Source organism: Lutra lutra, chromosome 14 (genome assembly GCF_902655055.1).
Source record: "Lutra lutra chromosome 14, mLutLut1.2, whole genome shotgun sequence".
NCBI lineage: Eukaryota > Metazoa > Chordata > Mammalia > Carnivora > Mustelidae > Lutra > Lutra lutra.
Window position 1 is genome coordinate 47,949,846 of NC_062291.1, and position 19,771 is coordinate 47,969,616.

The window sequence follows — 19,771 nt, forward strand, 5'->3', positions numbered from 1 at the left end:
GAGAGGCAGGGAGAGAGAGAGAGAGAGGAGGAAGCAGGCTCCCCACTGAGCAGAGAGCCTGATGCGGGGCTCGATCCCAGGACCCTGGGATCATGACCTGAGCCGAAGGCAGAGGCTTTAACCCACCGAGCCACCCAGGTGCCCCCTAAGATTTTATTTCTTTATTTGAGAGAGAGAGTGACAGAGCGAGAGAGTGTGAGAGAGCACATGCGCACGCGTATTGAGGGGTGGGGCAGAGGGAGCAGCAGGCTGCTTGCTGAGCAGGAAGCTGGTCTCGAAGCCCATCTTGGAGAATGCGAGTCCAGAATTTCAGTAAGCACTCAGGGAATGCCCGACTGGTGCCAAGAGCTTGGAGCCAGGCACTGGTGAGTACTTGGGGGAAGGGACAAATGACCCCCTGCCCTAGCCCTACAGCTGGGTGTGGGAGAATCAGAAGTGTGAGCGGATCATTATACCACTGGTGGATGCCACCCAGGGCAGCCCCAGAAAATAAGGGGGAATGGAGCAGCGCACCTGACACAGCCTGGGAGAGGGGTTCCGTGGGGCCTTCCTGGGTGAGACGATCCCTGAGCTAAGCCAGGATGAGAGAGACAGGTGCCTGGAATGGGAGGGTTTGGAAAAGGCATTCCCAAGCCTGAAATACAGACCCCACAGCAGTCACACTGAGTGAGGAAAGCCCAAGGCCTTGGCGGGGATGATGGATTTAGAGCCGCACACCTGAAGGCAGTGCTGAGATGTGAGCCTGGAAGGGGGTCCAGACATGAATGACCCACAGGCTGGCAGGGTGGGGGATGGTATTTCGTGGGGGAGCAGGCAGACAAGTTGCAGAGGCCACTCTGATGTGTGTGTATGTGTGTGAATGTGTGATTGTGGTTTTGTGTATGAGTGTGTGTGTGTGTGAGAGAGAGAGAGAGAGAGAGTGTGTGTGTGTGTGTGGAGGGAGAAAGATGGATAGAAATGAGAATGAGGAGGGGGAGGAAGGCAGGAACTGGGGGTCTCTCCCCCGGAGTGATGGCGATGACTGGCATCCAGACAACAGGTTGCTCACGGGAGAACCTTTTTTTTTTTTTTTTTTTTTTTTTTTTAAAGATTCTATTTATTTGACAGAGACAGAGATTACAAGTAGGCAAAGAGGCAGGCAGGGGGGTGGGAGGGAAGCAGACTCCCCACTGAGCAGAGAGGCCGTTATGGGGCTCGATCCCAGGACTCTGGGATCATGACCCGAGCTGAAGGCAGAGGCTTTAACCTACTGAGCCACCCAGGTGCCCCAACGGGAGAACCTTTTGAGACCTATTTAGGACATACTGTCTGGCCTTGGTAGCCAATGGGATGAGTGTGGGGGAGGAGGGGCTGGTGCAGGCCCTGATAGGGAAGCCCTGGTGGAAGATCTGGTTTGGGAGAAGGTGGTGGTTGTCTTGGGTAGCCCATGCAGACTGCCAAAATGAGATTGTATTCCTTTTAATTTTCCAGTGAATCACTCAGGAATCCACTGACCTTTGTAAGAAGAGATAGAGTAGCTTGAGCCTGCCCAGAGAATTTGGCTATCGTCTGGATGAGGGATAGTCTGACTTCCACAGCTAAGCAGGACAAATACAGGGATGGATCCGAGCACCATGCCTTACCATGTGCCGCTTCCGTGGTCACAGGGTGGGGAGATGGGGATAGCTAAACTCAGGCTCTGTGTGATGTGATGTGGTCCCACTGGTTCCGATATCCCCACAGGCCTCTGGATTCTTTGAATGAAATGACATCACTCTTACATTGTAAAACTCAACCAAGCACTCCTCTTCCCCTGTCCTCAGCTCTAGGCCTTGAGAGATATAGATAATCATGTATATAATCTTGGATTATAACTTTTGGATTATAACTTTCAGTTACATGCACAGGTCTTTTGCAAGATAGATTGAGCCGTTCAGGATCACTAGGTCATGTGGGTTACCACTATCTGTCCACCCTCCTTGGCATTCAGAACCCCTACCCTCATTCCTGCTCTTGGGATCCACACCTCAAAGCAACGCTTCTCCCAGTATGGCCTATAGCCTACCTGCCCGCATCAGAATCAGTTGTGAAAGTGCTAAAATACAATCTCATAAACCAGATTTCCTGAATCATAGTCACTGGGGTTGGAGTTTAGGTTCCTTTTCTTTCTTTCTTTCTTTCTTTCTTTCTTTCTTTCTTTCTTTATTTATTTATTTATTTTTTAAAGCTTCTCTTGTATTTTTAAGCACATTAAACTTAAACAACCTGGCCCCAGGTGCTGGGCATCTTTTTTTTTTTTTCATTTTGATTTTAAATTTCTTTTCAGTGCTCCAGAATTCATTGTTTATGCACCACATCCAGTGCTCCATGCAATACGTGCCCTCCATAATTCCCACCACCAGACTCACCCAACCCCCCACCCCCTCCCCTCCAAAACCCTTAGTTTGTTTCTCAGAGTCCACAGTCTCTCATGGTTCATCTCCCCTTCTGATTTCCCCCAACTCACTTCTCCTCTCTGTCTCCCCATGTCCTCCGTATTATTCCTTATGCTCCACAAGTAAGTGACACCATATGATAATTGACTCTCTCTGCTTGACTTATTTCACTCTGCATAATCTTTTCCAGTCCCGTCCATGTTGATACAAAAGTTGGGTATTTATCCTTTCTGATGGAGGCATAATGCTCTATTGTATACATGGACCATATCTTCTTTATCCATTTGTCTATTGAAGGGCCGTTGCTGCTATGAACATTGGGGGTACAGATAGCCCTTCTTTTCATCACATCTGTATCTTTGGGGTAAAACCCAATAGTGCAATTGCAGGGTCATAGGGAAGCTCTATTTTTAATTTTTTTTTCAAGATTTTATTTATTTGACAGAGATCACAAGTGGGCAGAGAGGCAAGCAGAGAGAGAGAGAGAGAGGAGGAAGCAGGCTCCCTGCAGAGCAGAGAGCCCGATGTGGGACTCGATCCCAGGACCCCGAGATCATGACCTAAGCTGAAGGCAGAGGCTTAACCCACTGAGCCACCCAGGTGCCCCCTATTTTTAATTTCTTAAGGAATCTCCACACTGTTTTCCAAAGTGGCTGCAGCAACTTGCATTCCTACCATAAAAGAAAATGAAGAAGACCCCCCAAAATGGAAAACCATTCCATGCTCGTGGATCAGAAGAATAAACATTGTTAAAATGTCTATACTGCCTAGAGCAATCTATACTTCCAATGGCATCCCAATCAAAATTCCACTAGCATTTTTCAAAGAGCTGGAACAAACAATCTTAAAGTTTGTACAGAACCAGAAGAGACCCTAAATTGCTAAGGAAATGTTGAAAAAGAAAAACAAAAAAAAAACCAAAAAACTGGGGGCATCACATTGCCTGATTTCAAGCTTTACTACAAAGCTGTGATCACCAAGACAGCATGGTACTGGCATAAAAACAGACACATAGACCAGTGGAACAGAGTAGAGAGCCCAGATATGGACCCTCAACTCTATGGTCAAATAATATTCAACAAAACAGGAAAAAATATACAGTGGAAAAAAGAGAGTCTCTTCAACAAACAGTGCTAGGAAAATTGGACAGCTATGTGTAGAAGAACGAAACTCGACCTGATCTGAGCTGAAGGCAGCCGCTTAACCAACTGAGCCCAGGGGTGAGCCAGAGAGGCACAGGTAGGAGCAGCCTTCTGAAGGAAGAGCCGTGGGGCACCTGGGTGGCTCAGTGGGTTAAGCCGCTGCCTTCAGCTCGGGTCATGGTCCCGGAGTCCTAGGATCGAGTCCCGCATCGGGCTCGCTGCTCAGCGGGAAGCCTGCTTCCCTTCCTCTCTCTCTGCCTGCCTCTCTGCCTACTTGTGATCTCTCTCTGTCAAATAAATAAATGAAGGAAGAGCCATGCCACTACTGTCTGGGAGACATGTTAGGGACACGCTAGGGTGGCCATCCTGCAGCAGAGCGGGGACTAGGTCTGCACTAGGCTGCATGGCCGCTGCACAGTCAGCGATCTCAAAAGCCATAATAAGAGGGGCGCCTGGGGGGCCGTTGCTGCTATGAACATTGGGGGTACAGATAGCCCTTCTTTTCATCACATCTGTATCTTTGGGGTAAAACCCAATAGTGCAATTGCAGGGTCATAGGGAAGCTCTATTTTTAATTTTTTTTTCAAGATTTTATTTATTTGACAGAGAGAGATCACAAGTGGGCAGAGAGGCAAGCAGAGAGAGAGAGAGAGAGGAGGAAGCAGGCTCCCTGCAGAGCAGAGAGCCCGATGTGGGACTCGATCCCAGGACCCCGAGATCATGACCTAAGCTGAAGGCAGAGGCTTAACCCACTGAGCCACCCAGGTGCCCCCTATTTTTAATTTCTTAAGGAATCTCCACACTGTTTTCCAAAGTGGCTGCAGCAACTTGCATTCCTACCAACAGTGTAAGAGGGTTCCCCTCCCCTTTCTCCACATCCTTTCCAACACATGTTGTTTACTGTATTGTTAATTTTGGCCATTCTAACTGGTGTAATGTGGTATCTCAGTGTGGTTTTGATTTGAATCTCCCAGATGGCTAATGATGATGAACATTTTTTCATGTGTTTGTTAGCCATTTGTATGTCTTCTTTAGAGAAGTGTCTGTTCATGTCTTCTGCCCATTTTTGACATGATTATCTCTTTTGTGTGTGTTGAGTTTGAGGACTTCTTTATAGATCTTGTATACCAACCCTTTGTCTGTAGTGTCATTTGCGAATATCTTCTCCCATTCTGTGGGTTTCCTCCTTGTTTTGTTGACTGTTTCCTTTGCTGTGCAGAAGCTTTTGAGCTTGATGAAGACCCAAAAGTTCATTTTCACTTTTGTTTCCTTTGCCTTTGGAGATATATCTTGAAAGAAGTTGCTGTGGCCGAAGAAGAGGTTACTGCCTATGTTCTCCTCTAGGATTTTGATAGATTCCTGCCTCACTTTGAGGTCATTTATTCATTTCAAGTTTATCTTTGTGTATGGTATAAGAGAATGGTCGAGTTTCGTTCTTCTACACATAGCTGTCCAATTTTCCTAGCACTGTTTGTTGAAGAGACTCTCTTTTTTCCACTGTATATTTTTTCCTGTTTTGTTGAATATTATTTGACCATAGAGTTGAGGGTCCATATCTGGGCTCTCTACTCTGTTCCACTGGTCTATGTGTCTGTTTTTATGCCAGTACCATGCTGTCTTGGTGATCACAGCTTTGTAGTAAAGCTTGAAATCAGGCAATGTGATGCCCCCAGTTTTTTGTTTTTTTTTTTGTTTTTCTTTTTCAACATTTCCTTAGCAATTTAGGGTCTCTTCTGGTTCTGTACAAACTTTAAGATTGTTTGTTCCAGCTATTTGAAAAATGCTGGTGGAATTTTGATTGGGATGCCATTGGAAGTATAGATTGCTCTAGGCAGTATAGACATTTTAACAATGTTTATTCTTCTGATCCACGAGCATGGAATGGTTTTCCATTTTGGGGGGTCTTCTTCATTTTCTTTTATGAGTGTTCTGTAGTTCCTCCAGTACAGATCCTTTACCTCTTTCCAGGTATCTTATGGTTCTTGGTGCTATAGTAAACGGAATCAATTCTCTCATTTTCCTTTCTATAGTTTCATTGTTAGTGTATAAGAAAGCAACTGATTTCTGTACATTTATTTTATATCCTGCAACATTACTGAATTGCTGTATGTGTTCTAGTAGTTTGGGGGTGGAGTGTTTTGGATTTTCCATATAAAGTATCATGTCATCTGTGAAGAGAGAGAGTTTGACTTCTTCATTGCCAATTCGAATACCTTTTATTTCTCTTTGTTGTGTGATTGCTGTTGCTAGGACTTCTAATACTATGTTGAACAAGAGTGGCGAGAGTGGGCATCCTTGTCGTGTTCCTGATGTCAAAGGGAAGGCTGTCAGCTTTTCCCCATTGAGGATGACATTCACTGTGGGTTTTTCATAGATAGATTTTATGAAGTTGAGGAATGTTCCCTCTATCCCTATACTTTGAATTGTTTTAATCAGGAATGGTTGCTGTATCTTGTCAAATGCTTTTTCTGCATCCATTAGGGGGAACCATGTGGTTCTTCTCTCTTCTCTTTTTGATTTGTTCTATTACATTAATTTGCGAATGTTGAACCACCTTTGCATCCCATGGACAAATCCCACCTGGTCATGGTGGATAAATCTTTTTAATATACTGTTGGATCCTGTTAGCTAGGATCTTGTTGAGAATCTTAGCATTTGTTTCCTTTGCCTCTGGGGACATGTTGTGAAGGAGGTTGCTGTGGCCGATGTCGAAGAGGTTACTGCCTGTGTTCTCCTAGAGGATTTCTTACACTTTAAAAAATCTTTTTCCTGTTTGTTGTTCAGACTGGGCAATTTCTATTGATCTGTCCTTAAATTCATGGACTCTCTCTCATCTCATTTTCTTATTGTTTGCACTTAGTGAGCTTTTAAAATTTGTTATTGTATTTTCAGTTCTTAAATTTCCATTTGGTTCTTTTTTATTGCTCCCATTTCTTTACTGAGACTTCTTTGTTTTTCATCCATTTCAATAATATTCACCCTTATTCCTTAGAGTGTGGTATATAAACAGTGGATTTAAAGTCTTTGCCTGATTAAAAAAAATAAAATTTTTCTCTGATAGTTTCAACATCTGGGTCATCTCAGGCTTGTCATCTGTTGATTATCTTTTTCTGTGTGAGGTATTGATATTTCCCTGCTTTGTTCTATTCTAAGTAATATAAAATTGTGTCCTGGATATTTTGAATGTTATGAACTCTGGCTTTTGTTGACATCTGGAGAATGCTGATTGTTTTGCTTCACCAGGCAAGCAACCAGGTTAGGTTTAGCCTGAAAAGTTCTTACGCACCTTTCTGTGGACCATGTTTCTTTATTAGTTTGGCTTCACAGACTTGGCAGTTGAGGTTTGATCTACCCTATATTTGCCCCGTGCAGTAGCCAGTCATGGGTGGTCTTTACCCTTGAGTTCAGTTCTCAAAGCCTTAGGAATGTGGTTAAGGGTCACATTCACACGTGCAACTCAGAATTGAGGCCAGAGGTTGATACAAAGTCTGACTTTCTTAAGCCTCCTCCTCTTCATGTCTCCCCAACACTTCATGTCTACCAGGAGTCTCTTCCTTCTCCTCTGTCTAGGAAGCTGAGGCTTTAGTTTTCCTGCTTTACCATGTACCTCCTACCACTGCATCTGTTTCTGGTGCCAAGCAGGGGAAGGAAATAGAGAGACAAGAGCGATGGAGATTTTGCCTACACTCTTAGAACCATAGTTCTTCTAGTTAGAGAGAAGGATTTGTCTTTCCTAGATACTCAGACACCTGTCTGGCTGCTGCTACTGCTATGAGGTTGTCTGGAGTCTGACTGAGAAAGAACGAAGGAACTTAACAAAGAAAATCTCAGGGCCTGTCCTCCATGCTCTGTGACCTGTAGGAGCCTACTTTTCTGTTCCTCAGCCCAGAAACAGAGATGTTTTCTTGTCACTCTGTCCTTGTCTGTACATGTGCACATTTCTGTTTTCAGATGCCCTCTGAGCCCATACCCAGGAATTCTGGAGGGGGACACCCCAGGAAATTCAATGCAGTTGAATGGTGCTGTGGGTTTGGTTTCCTTCTCTGCTACCATTTACTTTTCAGAGTCATCAGAGAACTGCTTATTTGTTCTATGTGAGTTTTGAGTTGCATTCAGGGGGTAGGGCAGAGTTGAGTATGCCTACACACCTTGAAGGGACTCAGAAATGCTTGTGTGTACGTGTTTAACATAAACGGAGAGCCTGTCTATCTCCTTTATGCCTGGAGGGAAGGGGAGAGGACCAGGCGACTTACTTCCATTGAATATCGACTATGAGCCAGCCACTGTGTCCTGGGGCCCAAAAGCATTATTCTATGTCTCTCTGAGAGAAGTATGGTATTATGGGTTCCACATACAGCTGGGGAAAATTAGGCTCAGATTAATTAGTTCAAAGTTATATAGATCATACGTGGTAGAATAAGGATGTGTCTTGTGGCCTGTCAGAGAAAGATTCAGAAAGGTTTGTGAAAAACAGAAGAGACTAGAAAACTCAAAGCTGATATCCTGCTTGCCCTCTCTCTGCAGGGTGGATGAAGGGGACGCTGTGATCATGCACCCTGGGGTCCTGTGCATCATGGTGAGACTGCTGCCTCGGTTGTACCACGCAGACCACCCCCAGGTACTTGTGGATGAACACACGTATTTGTCTTTCTCACATGATGACTCATTTAAGCTCCTTCTGGCCAGATTTCTTCTTCTTTGCCTTTGCCCTCAGTACCTTGCATTAGCGGAGCCCCCTCCCTCCCCCAACGTGAAGCTCCTCCTGCAGGGTAGAGTCAGTGTGTCCATGACCCTTGATTGAGTTCTGCTGCCCTTCCCTCCAAGGCCATTCGAAACAGGTCATTTCTGCTGGTGAAGTGACCCTACTAAAATCCACAGCCAAACACAAACTAGCTGAAATGATTCTGCCTTCATGAGGCCAGCCCTGGGTACAGAGGACAGCACTGGGCATTGGTGGGGCTGGAAGTCCTCCCCACCGCCCCTGGTAGTCATCCATCCTGTGGGTGCTGGCTGTGATCATGGCTCGGTACTCTGTATAGGACATGCCGGGCTAACAAGATGGACACTGTCCCTGGATCCTGTGTCTCTCACAGGGACCAAGAGATGGTGCCAGTGCAGACAGACTGAATAAATAAGCCCACAAATGAATATGCAATGACAGATTGTGACAAGTGATAATAATAGGGAAAAATAAGATGCTGAGAAAGAATAATGGGAATGGAGGTGGGGGAAGACCTGATTAAATCTAATTTAGAGGAAGGGGTGGAGGTCAGGGAAGCCATCTCCTAGATGGTGACATTCAACCAGGGCCCTGAAAGATGAGTAGCAATTAACCAGCCAGGAAGGAGCCTGCTGCAGGCGGCTGGGGTGGGAGCAGAGGGGGAGAGTGGGAAATGTGCCAGATGGGGCAGGCGCAGGATGGCTGGAGCCCTGCTTATGGATGGAGTTTTATCCCTAGGGTAGCAAGAAGCCTTGCAAAGGAGGAGAGGATGACTCTATCAGGTTTTTATATCAAAAACTCTCTCTGTTTATTGCATGGGGAATGGCCTAGGAATGGGGACAAAAGTTCGAAATCCATGTCTGCAGGACCACATCGATGGTGGCTCAGCTAGGGTGGTGTCTGGGCAAGTGTGAAGAGAGAGGAGAGACAAACTCACGGGACCCCGAGATGAGGTCCAGGGGGTGGGAAGAGGGAGAGAAAAGAAACCCCCAAAACAAAACCACCCAAGTTCCTGTCCTCACAGAATGAGGGGCTCCACAGCAGGATGAAAGGATTGAGTAACAGAACAAGGCAGTTCTTGTTGAGGAAAACCTGGAGAATCCATGCTCTAAAGAGTGCAGAGGAGAGGGTACGAACTGGACTGAGCAACCAGGTATGGTGCTGGACCTTTTCATGGTTTGTCCTCATTGCCGTTTTCTTGGGAGTATTATTTGTCTCTGTTTTTACCAGTGGGGAAACAGAGGCTTAGATAATTTAAATGACTTGGAAGGATTCTCAGTTGGCGGACCTGGTATTAAATGTGGTCCTACCTGGTGGCAGGTCTCCTGGTCTTCCCTTTGCGCAGTTGTGGCTTCTGCAGGAGGAATGAGGGACCGGGGTTGCGGGCTCAGCTGGGCTTTGTCCAGGACCTAAAAATGAAGTGATATGTTCTAGGAAGAAATGAACACTAATGGTGTCATTAATCACAGCCTGAAAATGACAATGACCTAGTAAAATGTTGCAAACCTGCCAAAATCAGTGAGAAAAGTGGAGCGGGGAGCAAAAGCCTTGATGTGTAGGGAAGGGAACTGTTTTCACCAAGGAAATTCTGTAGTATTTCATACAGGCTTGCAAAAAAGGGCTGACTTGGTTCCATGTCTCTATGTCCCTTTATAACTGGAATCTTTTTTCTGGTTCCTGCTCCTTTGCTGGAAAGTGACCATGAAGTGATGATCAAACCAATGAAGAGAGACTCATCTCATAGTAAAATAGAATGCACTTATATTTTTCTACACTTGCAGAAAATAAGTAGGCTGGAGTAAAATGGGCTTGATCGCTTCTCCTATTACCTGTTGCTGTGTGAAAAAGTGCCACCCAGTTAGCAAACTATGTCATTTTTTCTCACGGTGCCTGTGGGGTAGGAATTCCGACAGCCTCAGCAGGAACAGCCCGTCTTTGCAACCCAAGGTGATGGGTGGGCTGGACCATTTAAGATGTCTTCCTTACTCACACAGATGGCACCTCACTGGGCTGTCTCCAATGACAGGAGTCTCTTGGGCTGGGCCAGATGCCTGGGGCCTTGATTGAAGCTGTTGTAATAGCATTCTGGGTTCTTCTCCATGTAGTGCTCTCCGTCCAGCCTCTATCCATGCTCCTTCAAGTGAATTCTCCATCGGGCCACATAATAGCTCAGGGCTCCCAAAGGCACAAAAGCAGAAACTTCCAGGTCCTCCGAAGGCTTAGGGCTTGAACGAGCTGACCTTGCTTCCACAGCATTTGTTGGTCAAAGTGAGTCACAGGTTCAGCTTAGACTCAGTGGGAAGGGCCATATGCCTCCTCTACTGATGTGAGGGGTTACATGTGTGTAAAGGACAGAGGGGATTGTTGGGGGTCATCTTTTAAGACCAGCACCTACTTGCCTTAAGCATCAACTAGTAGATAAAAATATTTGACCCTGAAATAAAGCATCTTCTAGTTCTTTACATGTCTTCTAGTCATTTAGTTGTCTCAAATCTGGGACTTTACTTTCTTTACCTTGATGTTCAAGACAGGGTCTGCCTGGACCATTTTGGACACTAATCACACTCAGGGCTACCTCTGTACCAGTATTCATCAGTATTCATAACAGCTCATCCCAGCACACTAGAATCTTCCCACATGGTAGGGACTTGAGGCTCAAGAAAGGTGGGTGACTTCCTGCAGTCATGGAACTGGTGACGGGAGGTCTGGAACTCACTCCCCGGCCCCAGATCAAGATGTGTTTGATGAATGCTCTCTCATCTTTGCAGCTTTTGCAGAATGTAAGGACATGCTCTCTTGGCATTGCCCAATTTTGCAGGTGCAATAGCTTTACAGTAAGGATGTCTGGCTTTCTTAGCTGTATTTCCAGCCATATAGTGTACCTGGAATGAGAACAACCAAGCCAGTGGTTTGGGCGGCCTTAGCAGCCAAATGGTTGCTGATGGGTGTGTCGTGCCCAACTCCATGGCGGTGATGACCGATGAAATGATGCAGAGCAGAGAGTGGCCTGTCTCTCTGCAGCTCGTGCATGGGAACTGTGGCTGAATCTGAGTTTCAGATAAACTCTGTGCCTTGTCATGTTAGTGTATGGAGTGGAACTCGATGGCCATCAGATGCATTAAGTATGCAAATGAGAATTCCATCTGGTAGGATTCTTTTTCTCTATTCAGGTCACAATAAGTAATTTAGTCAAAGTCTAATTCTCCCTCACTGTCTCTCAAAATGCAAATGAAATGTAGTCGTGCGTTTTCTCGAATATTTTCTGCAGATGCCAAATCAGCAGCTATTAAAAGTTGAATAATTACAGTAATTAATTTCTGAAAGGGGAGGGTGGGAAACCTCATAACAATCAATAGAATAGTAAATCAAATGAGAAAGGAGACCACACAGGAAAATGCTGGAATGAAAAGGACTGCAGGACTGCATCTTCAGGGCAGGAAATTTCAGTAGATGGCAGTGTTATGAAGAAGATGGAATATGAGTTCCCCTCATCTCCCTGTCTGTTGGCCTGCCGGCTCCCAGCATTGCACTCTTAGCCACCTTCCTATCTGACAGATGAGAAATTGATGGCTTTCCAAGGTACAGATGTCATTTCAAGAGTGACAACTTAAATAACTACATATATGGGTGGTCTGATTTATTTCTAATTATGGCCACATGAAATTTGTTTTGCTTACAACCAAAAGGTGTCTTCCCCCTCTCCAAAATGCTAGCACCACGAGCTGCTCTTAGAAAAATAACCCAGCTGTGTCATCATCAATATTAAAATTGGACTGTGGGAATCGCTGTGAATGAGGCAGAAATGGCATCCAGCTCAGTTCTCTGGGAGCTGAGTTGGCCTCAGAACTAAACAACTGATTAGAAAGAAGACATTTTCCCTTTTTGGCATGCTTAGCAGCCACAAGGGTCTTGCTCTGTGAGGGCTCTCTGGTCCCCAGCATCACTGTGTTTTCATCAGGACTGTGGCCTTTATTCAGTTCCTGGCAGAGGGGTATTTGCTTGTGTGCATGAGGACTGTTAACTCAGAGGGTGGGAAGCCAGAACCAGGTTAACAGAGGTGGAGCACACAGTGCTTTAGAACAACTAGTGTGATCGATATGTACCTGTGAATAATTTTACTCAGCACCTTCCAGATGCCACTGGGGATTCAGACATGAATGTCACAGGAGCTCACAGTTGGAGTTGAGGATGGCTAGGGAGAGGAGCGTAGAAGACAGTAAGACCACACTCTGTTGCCTAGAACAGAGGTTTGCCCACTGGGCCTTGGGACAGAGGGGAAGGAAAGCCACAGAGAGTTGGGGAAACTGGAACCAGGCTTTAAGGAAAAGACGTGCCCATGGCAGATCAGCTGGAGGAGGGAGGGGAGAGAAGAAGATCATCCACAGAGAGAGGTACATGTGAAGATGTTCATTTGGGGACTCTGAGTAGTTCAGCTGGGCTAGGATAGACCGTGTGGGTAGAGGGGCAGTGTGTGGGGCTGCGATGTGCTGTCAAAGCCACACCATGAAGGACGCTGAGTACCATGCTAAGAGAATTGAATTTTCATGGGGTACCATCCATCATCATCATCATCACCATCATCAGTATTACCACAAGCACTACAGTCTTTACTGAGCACCTGCTATATGAGGGCAGAGTTCAGGCTCCAAAGACAGCAGAATGTCATCAGATCTCACCTCTGCCACTTCACAGTCACACAGACACAGGAAATGATTCAGCTTCCACGATCCTTCACTTTCTTTGCTGTCATATGGGGGTAATAATATTATCCTGTGGCATTATTGTGAGGATTAAATGCAATGAGTCCTTAGCATGGTGAGCAGAACATACACTGCATCATGGGAAACTCTTACTAAATGGTGGAATTATTGCTACTAGTTGCCAGAAACTCTACAAATGCTTTATCCCTTAATCTTTATAATAACCCTGCAGGGTGAATATCAGTATCCCCACTTTGCTGATGAGGACTTGAAACTTGTAGAAGTTGCTAGGTGGTGGATGTACGTGTTGCCAGGCTCCTGGACCTCCTGCCCCTGTGCTAAGTGGCTTTTCCTGTATGGACGTGGTAGCCATGGGAGGGCTTTGGAAAGCAATAACACGATCAGAACTGAGTATTACAGAGACTCTGATCTACAGTCAGCCAGCACTGAGTCACTGTTGTGTGTGTTCCAGATTCTACTGCCACGGAAATGTCCTGCGCAGTCTGATGGGACAGAGAAAAGATCGGGCTCAGGGCTGCGTTCATCTATCAACTCACTCATGTCTTAATTTAGAAAAGGGTGCCATTTTCTGGAATTAGCCTGCATTTCAAACACATTGAAATAATTGTATGGGTTTCAAATAACTGAAATATTGACAGCATTAATAGCTCTGGGTAGCATTGTGTAAGGGCATGCTATTTGAAAAGAGCTATTTTCTCCAACAAGGAAATGGGTAAAGTAGGAGTCTCATTTTGTTAAAGTATGACACCTTAGAAATTCCAAATATGTTGAATTTTAGATATCCTGTCTTCTTTCATACTAAAACCCCATCCCCCAAATTTCTGTTGTTCCTGGAAAAATGTCAAGCCTGGTCAAGATTCAGTTTACTTTTTAGGGTAGTCTTTAAAGTAGAGCAAATACACATAATCTCACATGATGACCAAAAGGATCAAAGGAAAAACACAATGGATGTAGAACGATGGTGTAGAAGTTAAAGCTGTATGGGAAGACTTCTGGCCCAATTATCAGGGGACCTTGCTTTTAGCCCCTTTTCCCATCATTAGTTCTGTGACTGATGTAGGCTACTTCCAGTTCCCACACCTTGGTTTCAGCTACACAGATTTGGCCTAGATCACAGGGGTTGCAAACTCAATGTCTTGGGGCCAGGAAGGTGAAAGAAATGTATCAGTGGAAATAATAGGGAATGGTGAGGTCTGTGGCTGTTGGGAAGGGTACTTGTTCTGCCTAAAGGCACTTTTACTTAAATAGGGGGCAGTAAAACAGAAGGAAAGCCAGACTATGCCCACCAAATAAAACACTTCTAGACACCATCAATTTAGAACCCTTGTGTGATCAGGGTTCCCTCCCTTATAATGAGTGCATCACACTGTGTTAAAATCATGGGCTTTGGAGTAGGACTGGGTTGAATGTCAGTTCTGATACTCATTAGCTGTGTGACCTTAGGAAATTGATGTATCTCCAAGTCTTAGTGTTCCCTTATTATATTTTCCCATTGGGAAAAATAGTGGAAAATATAGTTGTAATGTACTTATCACAGTAGTACCTGGCACACAGTATCTGCTCATCATACATTGGCTCCATTATATACCATCCCCCCAGCACCCTTTGCTTCTAGCTTGGCAGTCTGTATTCCTAGCACTTTGGGTCATGGCATATAGAAATTCGGAAATAGAAATGGAAGATAATACATTTTAAGTATATTTCCAACTGGAGTTTTACTATTATTAAATTATTAACAGAGAATTGATATTGAGCTATATATTATAGTCTGCTTGTGAATCAAAAGCCTGAGTCCTCTCTTCTGCCTGTTTTGCATTTGATCCATGACCTGAGTGAACTCAAATGGCAGATGACATAGATCTGGGAGGAGGAGTTACCCACTGGCTGATAAAATGGGGATGTGAAGGGTCTCTACCAGCCTGAGGAATGTATCAGAATCCCTTTGGGTCGAAATTCAGCAGAGATGATCAGGCCTATGCTCATGTCTAAAAGCACATATACACTGGGCTGGGAAGGATGGAATAGAGTATGTGGAAGAGTCCTAGAGGGTTTAGTGCATGGCCAGTAATTGTCCCAAGTTGGGTGAGGACACTGCTATGGTGAGTTCTACTTCCCTCTATATTTATAGAAGTATAGTGCCCAGCTAAAGGGAAGTGGTAGTCCCATGACCCCTTAACACTACATCTGTGTTTGTCCAGAGGTGAGAAGCCAGGATGGCGAGGGATCTGAAAAACCTCCTTAGTCATGGAAGGAATAGTGAAGAGATCTGAGGGTTGGAAGCTTAGAGAGAGAAGACATTGGGGACATAAGAGCTGAGCAGGTACTTGTTAGTCAGCTGGTGGTAGAACAGTGCACACAAAGACCAGTTAGTTAAATAGCAGATGGTTTGGGCTCAATGTAAGGATATACTTGTCCAGACTAGATGGACAGCTGAAGAGGTGGTTCCAAGGGGCTCGGAAATGTGGCCACTGGCAAGTTACATATATATGAGACTCCACCTAGCCTCTCAAGATGGTAGAAATGGTCAAACCCATTTAGGTCTTGCACACGGCAAATACTGTGTACCAGTTACTAAATTCAGATGATCCCAGTGTGGGCCAAAGCCATGAACACTTAGTTTTTCCTGTAAGTTTTGAGACATTGGCCTAGGACAGGATAGGATAGGTACCCCCTCCCCACCCCACAGAGTCATCAGTTTCAACTGACTTTGCCTTGAAAACCCAGAGCTGGCCAGTGCTCTGCAAGCTTCAGCACCTGGGGTCCTATGAAGCAGCAATCCCAGCGGCAAAGTGGAATTGAATTTCTGGTTTGAATTCCTGTCCCTCCACGAACTGTGCAATCTCAGTAAGCTGTAATCTCTTTGGGCCTCAGTTCCCTCACCTGTAAAATGGAGTAATAATAGCATCCAGCTGATGGTGTTCCAGGATTAAATGAGCCAGTATGTGAAAGCACTTAGAAGAGTCAGCCTTCAAATAGTGAGTGGGCAGTGGCGTTAGCTCCCATCGCAGCCATGGGGCCTGTGAACATGGTAGGTGTGTCCTCCTGCTCTTGCACTGAGCTGGTGTGATGCACAGTGGCCATGCAAAGCAGGTGCTTGGTTGGAAGGAGTCTTACTGGTATTAAAAGAGAAGACCATGACTAAGAAGAGTTAATATCCTGAAAACACTTGCATCCTATAAGAAAAAGCACTTTCACAGAAACTGTTTCTACTGACTCCCCCAAACAACATACCAGGGATGTCAGTATTTTCCATTATTCCTGTTTTAAACCTAAGGAACTGAGGCCTTGAGAAAATAAGGAACTAGTCCAGGTTCACCCATTAGTTAGTGTTAAAGCAGCCTGAGAACCTAGCTGTGGGGAGATTTTGGTGCCCTCTGCCTAGAGGGAGAAGAGAGGATGAATGTCTGTCTGAAAGCTCAGAACCAACACACCAGGGCTTAAGCCACAGTTGGCGTGTGAATAGATCCTTCATCTCTAGAAGAGATGGTGTCCTCTGCAGTCTTCTTCCAGGAAACTTCTCCAGACACTCGTGGATGGCTCTCTGTTAGCCACAACAAAAATCTGCTTTAAAAATATCTCTTAGCAAAAGTTGTGCCAACAGCGTACTTTGGCTAAAGTACCAGAGACACTCAGGGACATTTAAACCACCTTTTCCTGGGTGGGTAGGAGGGGGAGGAAACCTTGGCCCTAGGAGGGAAGGATTTGGGCTGGAGAGTGGTGTTGGGCCCCACACAGCCATCCGCTGGGCTCCATTGCTCACCTGACCCAGCTCTCATGCAGTCTCCAAGGTGTTGGAAACTCTCCACTGATGTTACAGGTTCCAGGCTAGGCAGGCATCCTCCTGGATGGATGTCTGCAGGCTGGTTTCCCTGGTGGTGTTCTCAGGGCTGACCACAGACTCGTTGCAGGGGAGGTTGTTGGGTACTGGGGGTGAGGAAACCCAGCTGATAACTACTCGAGCTCTCCAGCCTTTCCCTGAAAGGCCATGCCCACTTTCACCCCTTCATCTTTGCACCTGCTGTCCACACCCCTGGGAAGACCATTTTCCCTGCTGGCCAGGTTCTTTCCTCATTGTCCTCTAACACCTTTTCTGGGCACTCTCGGCCCTCTGGGGTAGGGGTACCTCCTATGTTCTAGAACACTTTCGCCCCTTGTGCTTGCACTTAGTAGGCAACTATTGCATTTGAGGCAGAGACAGGTGCTGGGCAACAAGGGTGAAGAGTCATTGTCTCAGGCAGCGGTTCACAGTGTGCTGGGGACAGGGGGTGGTGGGAAGAGGTCTGTCTATCATCTATCTACCGAGAGAACCATCAGAGTATGGTATTTATGATTGAGGTAGGGACGGTGCTATTTGGGGAAATCAGGAAAGATTTCTCAGGTGAGAGAACATGTGAATTGTCTCTTGAATAATAAGTAGGAGCTCAGTGAAGGGATGGGGATGGAAAGGACATTCACAGCTTTGGGCATCAGTCAAAAAGGGCATAGGATATTCAGCAAAGGGAGAGAATGTTACTAGGGCTGGAGCGTGGGGTGGACCAAAGGGAAAGATAAAGTGAAGTTGGAAAGAGACAAATACTTTATAAATACAAGATCCTAGGCTTCTGTTATCAGGCAGCATCAGGCATCATATGCGTGTAGTTTGTGAAGGAAGCATCCACATGCAGCTCGGTCTTAGTTGCAAATCTATTCAGTGACATCAAGGAAACCATGCCTTTAGATGTAGGTTCTGCTCATTCAGTGGGACTCGGACCTCTTACTCATAAACCAAGATCACAAACTCCCACACCTACAAGGCCATGTGGACAGCACAAATGAGTCTACCAGGCTGATGGGGACTGTGGCAAAAAGGAAAATGTGCACCCATATATAGAAAGAACTAATTCTAAGTAAGCAAAGATAACCATAAGAACTTGTCAAATGACACTCATTCACGAGTCCTATTTACTTGTGCTATTTCTGAAGAGCTGAGGTCACTTAACTTGTACTATCTCTTTTCCAAAATCATCGAAGACCATTTCAACCAAATTGGAATAAGCAACTAATCCAAATTTGGGTAGCTCCATAGAACTCCCTGGTTCTTTCTAAGTGTCTGGAGGAAACAGACATGGTCATCCTAAGGTTTTTACATCTGTGTCAGGACACACTGTAGACTTATGTGTCCAAAGCCCATGCCTGCTGGGAGGGATGCACCCCACCAAGACCCAGCCCTCACTGGAGTCTGGGATTGTATGAATCTGGACCAGAAGAGAAAGCGGGGGAGAGAGAGAGAGAAAGAACAACAAACATCCACAGGGGGGCAAGGATAGACTTGAAGCCACGACTGTTAAGTGGACAAAGTAAAAAACTCCTGAAGGCTGACCCACAAATCGCTCTGTGATAAGTTGCCTTGTGGGTCCTGCCCACCGGCCAGCCTGGTGACCCCACGCACTCACCATGGAGCCCTAATTGAACCACCATCCCCTAGCCTGCATTGGAAGTAATATGCGTTAGGAAAATCAATCCATTTGTAGGGGGAGAAACCAGACTGGTTTCCTGCCACTGCTCATATTTTCACTAAAACCCCATTTTACTGGAACCAACATTGAAAAAAACAGCACATTTTATTCAAAACAAGGCAATATTGGTATTGACAGAGCTGCAGTGATAATGAGGACGATCAATTTTCCCTCCTCCATTATGGGGTATTGAGCAATTTTGGAGTAAACTTGTGGCATCATTAGACAAGATCAGCATTTCTCCCTTTTGAAAACTTTTGCCTTTTTTTTCTTTGCTTTTTTTTTTCTTTTTTTCTCTTTTGCATATTTAGATTTTAAGTAGCTCTTCTCTGGTGCATGAAAAAGAAAAAAAGCAAACAACAACGAAAAAAGAAAGCCAAAAGCCCTCAAAGTAGTAAGTGAAGTGCTGATAATAAAACTGGAGATTGTAGACATTTCTTTCTAATTCTTATTAATAATACATTGTGGTGTTATTTTTGCATCTTGCTTCTACAGACTGTCTCCCCAACTTTCATCCCAAATTAAAAGACTGCCGTTACCAGATAATCTAGGTTCTGGAAGGGGAAATTCAAATGAAGAAGGCAGAGGCTCCCTTTGTGTTCTGAGAGGAGGAGACAGTAGGAAAGGCAGAGGTGTGGACTCCGTGGGGTGTAGGGAAGGATGCTGAGAGCAGTAGAAGAAAGATCTGGGGGAAGGGAGGCAAGGAGGCTGGGTAGATTTCCACGTGGAGGAACTCCTCAAAGCAAAAGTGGTGGAATTGTTCAGTGCAGATGAGTTTTGGCATTTCTTCCTTCTATCTCTGGTTCCCATTGGGCTGTACATTGCCTCTAACAGTTTATACTGGCCACGCCAATACTGCAGTGACAGGGAAGGGCTGATCTCAGTCCATTTAGGCAGCTATAAGAAAACACCATAGACTTGGTGGCTTCTAAAGAACCAAAACTTATTTCTCATAATTCCAGCAGCTGGAAGTCCCAGAGCATGGTGCTGGCAGATTCAGTGTCTGCTGGGGGCCCACTGCCCCATTGATGGCCCCATTCTTACTGTGTTCATACATGGTACCAGGCAAGAGAAGGCTCTCTGGGGTCCCTTTTATAAGGGCACTAATCGCATTCATGAAGGATCCACCCTTAGGTCCCAATTACCCCACAAAGGCCCCCAACTCCATACATATCCTGTTGGAAATTAAGTTTCAACATATGAATTCCGGGGGACAAAGACATCCAGTGCATTACAGGGGTCATATTATCCCAATTATGAGATCTTCCCTTGGCATCAG

At 45.4% G+C, this 19,771-nt stretch overlaps 1 protein-coding gene across 3 annotated transcripts in view; it reads left to right on the plus strand.

Moving 5' to 3' along the window:
• Nucleotides 1-19,771, plus strand: part of WDFY4 (WDFY family member 4) — a 279,441-nt gene that overhangs the window by 61,734 nt on the left and 197,936 nt on the right. For all 3 annotated transcript variants that reach the window (XM_047702650.1, XM_047702652.1, XM_047702651.1), the window contains exon 13: nucleotides 8,081-8,174. In XM_047702650.1, coding sequence (XP_047558606.1) covers nucleotides 8,081-8,174 — 94 coding nt within the window. The remainder of the gene's footprint in view (nucleotides 1-8,080; nucleotides 8,175-19,771) is intronic.